The sequence below is a fragment of the Etheostoma spectabile genome, chromosome 3 (genome assembly GCF_008692095.1).
Source record: "Etheostoma spectabile isolate EspeVRDwgs_2016 chromosome 3, UIUC_Espe_1.0, whole genome shotgun sequence".
Classification (NCBI taxonomy): domain Eukaryota; kingdom Metazoa; phylum Chordata; class Actinopteri; order Perciformes; family Percidae; genus Etheostoma; species Etheostoma spectabile.
This window is the reverse complement of record NC_045735.1, coordinates 24,367,527-24,374,109: the sequence shown is the minus strand read 5'-3', so window position 1 is coordinate 24,374,109 and position 6,583 is coordinate 24,367,527. Positions and strand designations below refer to the sequence as shown.

At 39.6% G+C, this 6,583-nt stretch overlaps 1 protein-coding gene across 3 annotated transcripts in view; it reads left to right on the top strand.

Moving 5' to 3' along the window:
• The window catches only part of LOC116679195 (cGMP-inhibited 3',5'-cyclic phosphodiesterase A), a 60,190-nt gene that overhangs the window by 52,636 nt on the left and 971 nt on the right, over window positions 1-6,583 (top strand). For all 3 annotated transcript variants that reach the window (XM_032508901.1, XM_032508896.1, XM_032508907.1), the window contains 5 exons: window positions 339-538; window positions 774-977; window positions 1,227-1,388; window positions 4,874-5,141; window positions 5,622-6,583. The exon at window positions 5,622-6,583 is cut by the window's right edge and continues 971 nt beyond it. In XM_032508901.1, the coding sequence (XP_032364792.1) occupies window positions 339-538; window positions 774-977; window positions 1,227-1,388; window positions 4,874-5,141; window positions 5,622-5,932 (1,145 nt within the window). In that variant the 3' untranslated portion in view covers window positions 5,933-6,583. The remainder of the gene's footprint in view (window positions 1-338; window positions 539-773; window positions 978-1,226; window positions 1,389-4,873; window positions 5,142-5,621) is intronic.

Below are 6,583 nucleotides of genomic sequence, written 5' to 3'. Positions count from 1 at the left end.
GCAATTCAAAGTGCTTTACACAAAATCAGTAAAAAAACAGTTAAAAAATAAAAACACATAAAACATGTAGCATGACAGACACAGACAGCCAGGTGGGTAAAAACTTGTTCACAAACAGAGGAGAGTAGTAATCACACAATGACAACAGACCTTACAGTCAACAACATCCTGGGGATAGATAATGTAGAGTAGATAAAATGAGTCAAATGCTAAAAGGATCTTTCTATATAAACAGTCTAATAGCACCATGTCTTACATCAACTAATGAGGTGGCAGCATTTGAGCAAAGAGCACCATCAGTGACTGGGACATGAGCTGTGTTTTCTTTTCGCCCATAGACTCAGAGAATGGCATTACGCCTGGCGCCACAGGCTTCCTGATGTCCAAGATGAACTCTGTGATGGAGGACAGCTATGGCTCCCTGGCTGGCCTTATCCCCGGCCTGGAGCTCATGGCCCTTTATGTCGCTGCTGCCATGCATGACTATGACCATCCTGGAAGAACCAATGCCTTTCTAGTAGCTACCAGTGCACCACAGGTAAAGGCATAAGTGCGGCTGTGTGCAGCATGTACAATGTGTGATCATTGGAACACCAAAAAAACAATACAACTACCTAGGGGGACTATGCAACAAAAAAACATTATTTAAATCTCACCACAGCTTACAACAGTTTAAAATAACCACAGTGTAAGTGCAAACCAACAACCCAAAGACCAATAAGCTCAACCAGGATCTCACAAATATACTTTCTCCTCTTGGTCTTCCTCTGTAGGCTCTTCTGTACAATGACCGCTCAGTCTTGGAAAATCACCATGCAGCTTCAGCTTGGAACCTCTTCATGTCTCGACCTGAGTACAACTTCCTGGCTAATCTTGAACATGTGGAGTTCAAGCGCTTCCGCTTCCTTGTTATTGAAGCAATCCTAGCCACCGACCTCAAAAAGCACTTTGACTTCCTTGCAGAGTTTAATGCAAAGGTAAAAATCTGTGAATTGAACTGTAAAACAAAAAAGTTACCATCCATCATCCAGCTGCAATTATTGTTGTCATTGGTTATCTTTTCTCAGCTCCATCTTAAATAATCTGTTCAATTCTTGTAACAAAAACAGTTTTTTCCTCCCTCTCCCAAATTGTCCTAAGCCTACAATCAATCAGTGGGGAAGAATTTACAATCTATAGCTGTGTTGTTCTTTTCCACACAAACCTTCCTATGCACATCTCCCCAGGTGGGTGATGACGGGGTGTCCGGTATTGATTGGACCAATGAAAACGACCGATTGCTGGTATGCCAGATGTGCATCAAGCTGGCTGATGTCAATGGACCACTGAAGTGTAAAGAGCTGCACCTGCAGTGGACAGAAGGGATCGTCAACGAGTTCTACGAACAAGTAACGTTATGCTCATAAATCTCCTTCAAAATCTCAAATTTCAATGTTATTAGCACTTATTAGCATTAGCGTCTTACACATACAGTAGATAAATTAAAATGTAATGTACCAAGTACAGTAAATGCTAAATAATATAAGAAAAATGTACAAAAACTATTGCTCGCACAATTATTAAAGTAAAAAAACTGAACAGCATGAACATTTTCAAATTACAGAAATGTACACACAAGCATTCAAAATAATTTTGTATTACTGTACATTACACTAGGTACATTACATCCACTTGACAGCAATAATATCTTTCTTAAGTTTGCTAATATTAGCTAACATTAATAGCCACCATAAGCTATTGGTCATACCAGGACCACTACTAGTAGTAAAGAATGCTAAATAATGCTTTAGCTGCAAAAACACTAAGCATACGTAATTAAAAAGGCCAGGTTTTATTTCCTATGAATTTAACATTTAATTTGTAAGAGAAAAATGTGTCATATAATCTTTCAAAAAGTGACATAGTCTAAAGCCACTAAACACTTAAAAGTTGTTTTAAAAAAACATCTTTAGGTTTTATTTTAAAAGACTTAACAGTAAAGAACCCTACTAATCTACTTCATTAGGACTGTGTGGGTGTGGTTTGATCAGATTTGATTGACAATGACCAAACAACCCACAAACTGTCATGCATGCATTTTGAAAATGTATTAAAATGCTAATAAGCAAAAAGATGTAATTGTAATGTTCAACTGCATAACAGCACCTCTGCAGCTGCTAGTGATATATTTTCCTGCTCAAGCACCCTTCAACAACTGGATGTTCCCTCTGAACATATATGGAAATATAAAAAAAATCTTGCCTACTAGCTCATGAATTTGTTAGAGATTACTGTAGACGGGCGCCTGGCAACAAATCCTGCTCTTAACTAATAATGCCTTTGATTGGTCAGTTCAGCTAGCACTGAGCAAGTCGATGAAGATACCTTCTGATTAACCAGGGAGATAACCCTGCCTAGCAACAACATGTTGTTAGTATAATAGCACTAATTTGAGAGTTTTGAGCCCTAGTTGAAGCTTTTTGAGGCGGTGCATCAATGAAAGGAAAGGTGGAAAGATTTCCCACTGGTACTCACTATCAGCATTTATTTAGTCATTTTTTAATGAAGGGAACTTATGTACCAAGGATGTTAAAACACTGTGTGTAGCAGCTAGAAACCTAATCACAGCTGCTCTGATTACTGAGGAAAGCCTCCCCCCTCTGATCTGTTTCTGTTTAGCATTCTCCTCTCAAACCTTCTGTTCAATTCTGAAAACAGCTTTGAGAAATATGTATGCCTTTTGAGCGGGAGCATCTGGGGAAAGGGGGTGGGAGGGTATGTTTTTCTCTTCAGAGGGGAGACGGATGAACTAAATGAGTCATCGACAGCATTCATTCACAGTTACACAGAGGAAGATCACAGGGATGGAATTGACACATTTACACACACACACACACAAACACACAATCACTCAAATTAATTATACACGCATTTACAATATGCTATGCAAGGCACCACTTTAATATTCAAACATTGACCCTTGTGGTTATGATAAACAATTCCCTTTCCTCTCCCCTCTTACTATACACATACACACACCTATCACATGAACTACTAATGCAGTGCGTATAGGTTTCAGGTTGCCATAGCAATGGGAGCCCTTGCCCCTCTGTCCTTCTGCTGAATCGCCTTAAAAGCCCTGCCATCAGAAAACAAACACAAAAACTCAACACATGACTGTCACAGTATATAAAAGTACAACATAAGCTATATCACATCAGATATGGCAACATAAACCACAGCCACACGTAGACAGATTTTATTATCAAGAAATATGAAAATAATGGAAAATATCCCTAAATGAAAATTTTCCTCTGTTGGATCAAATTATGTTGAGAAAATCAGTTCATATTCATTTTTTTTAATTTATTTTCCATGTGAAACAATGCATTGTGCTGGAACAGGCAGTGAACAGGTGTGTTTTGAAGGTTACTGTAGATATGGCTTCTTGTGTGAAGATGAACAGGGCCACCAAGAATGCAATCAGCTGAATAAATCCAAAAATTAGATTCCACTGCCAGATTGATAGCCTATTTTTGTGGGAACGAAACAGGAAAATGGAAAAGGAATGAATGACAAATACCGCAAGAGTGAGGAAGGAACATAATGGCTTCATTTTGGCTCGTCTTTAACCCGCCTGCATTTACCGTAGAACCATTGATGTTACTCTTAAATTGCTTGTTTGCCTATTTTGATGCATTTGAAATCTGATTTGAAATTGAGTTTTGTGCATGTGAGCTAACGTTACTGAGATTTAAATTAGGATACCCTCAACAACAAGAAAGAAACTGGTAAAATGTGTTTGCCATTAATGTTGTGAAAGGGGGAAATGAGCTAGTTAAAACATGAAAAGTCCCATTAATGTGCATGCAATATTTTGCATAATTACTTTAAGCCCCACAGCTAGTGGCTGTTTGTGCTGTGCGTTGAAATTATTATGGTCAATTATAATTCACATGGTTGTGGAAATATAGTGTAAAGTGAACTAGGCTCCATTGTTATGTCAGAAGATGAAACTATATTTTCATTTTTTTGTGCTCTTCACTTACCGTTGTTTATTATGTCATTTTTGGTTAGTTTCAGCACAGCAGCACTTTGGTGTTGTCTGGTGCCAGGCACTGTGGATTTGATGCGTTCCACTTTTTTTTTTCTCCCTGCGAGCCGCCGAATCAGCAGCCTCTCCAGTGTTCCAGGACCTCCTGATTTACAAATGAAGCCCTGCTTGGGACCTTGTGACAGTCTTATTTATATGGTTGATACCTACAGAGCAGCCATTGCTTGTATAGATGTTTTTCTTTTTTGTAGTCTTCTTGGCCTACTTTCCCAGAGGTAGTGTATCCGGGACTTCTTCTGGGATCTGTTTAGCTGTACAGAATATCTGAATTTAAACAGCTTGAGTGGTGTAGAGTTTACCTAGATGTGAGAGCCTGAGAATGGATCAAAATGTTAAATATCAGTATATATTTAGTTTATAATTTAGTCATTCGTATTAATGTAGTTCTTTTATAAAGTTACAAATTAAAAAATAACAGCAATCAGAAATACACAACAATGAAAATCAGAAAGAAATGTTAATTTACAAAAAAGGGAAAGACACAAAATGACCATGGTGCAACAACAAAGCCAGATCACACATGAAATATTCACAAACACCTCTTATGTACAGAACCTTAAAGCATGTTATTAATATTTTTTTATTAATTCAGTTGCATATGAGTTGTGTTTTTTTTTAAGGTAATTATGCCATATGTTTTATTTTGTAAATGGTACTTTGAATATGCAATTCAGTAACAAAGTCAACAGAAAGGACTAATTTTCTAATGCATGTATCAGGTTTGCAGTAGGTAAAACTAACGTTTTCTCTGTTTTCTTTGCCTTGTCTGTTTTCTTCTAGGGTGATGAAGAAGCAAGTCTGGGCCTTCCCATCAGCCCTTTCATGGACCGCTCCGCTCCGGAGCTGGCTAAACTACAGGAGTCGTTCATCACTCACATTGTGGGACCTCTGTGCTCCTCCTTTGACTCTGCTGCTCTTATGCCGGGACGCTGGGTTGACGTAGCTGAGGGAGAGACAGAGGCAGAGGAGGCAAAGGAGGGACAAGATACAGAAGAGGAAGAGGAGGATACGGTGGATGAGGACTCATCAACAGGTTCTGGCACCTCCCGTATGTCAACCTCTTAATAATTAATATTGCAGAAAATATCTCACAGTTACAGCATGTCTTTTTCAGGTTTTCCCTTGCTTTTATTCCTGAGGTATGGATGAAAAGATTTACTCAACTCATATCTGTCTGTGATAATATGAAGCAGAAACCAGGAGACGCTTAGCTAAGCTTAGCGTAGCATAACAACTGGAAACAGTGAAACAGCTAGCATAGTCTCGCATTAGACTCAGGAGATTTAAGGGCTTCAGAGGTGCTGTTGGCGGATTTTCTAACTTTTGACAGAGTCAGTCTTGCCGTTTCACTCTGTTTACACGCTTGATGCTAAGCTAAAATAACCATATCCTGGCTGTAGCTTCATATTTTAATGTACAGACAGTAAAGTGTATCAGTTAATCATCTTTCATCTAACTCTTGGCAAGAAAGCAAGGTCATGGCCAACCTCCCCAGGATTGTGTCTAACTGTTGACTTGTATCTGACAGAGCGACAAGAAACCAAAAAGGTGAACAGAAGGAAAATATTTTGCCAGATAACACAGCATATTCTGGAAAACCATGACATGTGGAAAAGAGTCATCGCTGCAGAAGCCCAGGAGGAAGCTCGGAAAGAGGACTGCATCAGCAGCCCCACCGATCCAATCACAGCCATTCATGAGGAAGAGGAGGAACAAGCAAGCAAAGAGGAAGAGTCAACTGAATGCCTTGATGAAAGGGAAGAAGTGCCGGCTTTAGAGGAAGAAGAAATGCTTCCACAATCAGAGACATCAGGGGGAAGAGAGGAGGAACCAGAGTGATATTATGAACTTCGACCTCCTCTTAAAACCAGGAATTTGAAAGTTGTCTAAAATGTTTTGTTTCTTTCCTAACTAAACTCTTGATATGGTAGCCAGCACATCACTTTGACACAACACTGTAGAAGATGTTTTGGGTAATATGTGCCTAACAAAAACTGGATTTGACGAAAAGGGATGATGCATGCCCAGTTCATCTGACAAGGGGAGAGAGGTGAGATGAGCAAAAGAGGGAGTGGTCGATGAGTAGAAGAAGAAAAAGAGAATGATTGGGACTGTACTTGTTTTAGCTGTAGTGTTTGTTTTAGTCTGGATCTGCTGCCCTGCCCTCACCCAGGCTGCCCATCCTGCACTACGGGCCAACCACACTGATTCACAGATTCACTCCACCAGTGAGTAATACACTGTCACGAGCCCCCCCTCCATCCCCCAACCTTCTTATTGCTCCCATTCTATCCGCACACTGTGGAGCCACCCAGCTTATTGAGGATGTACAACAAGTCCCTTTTCCTTGAAGACAATGGGATGAAAGCCAAGGAAAAAGCTGTATCCACTGAGGCTCAACAATGTGGATTTCAGAGGGAGACGAAAAAATGGGCCAGTTGTAGTACATTGTTTGTACAGACATAAACACATACACACACACACACACAC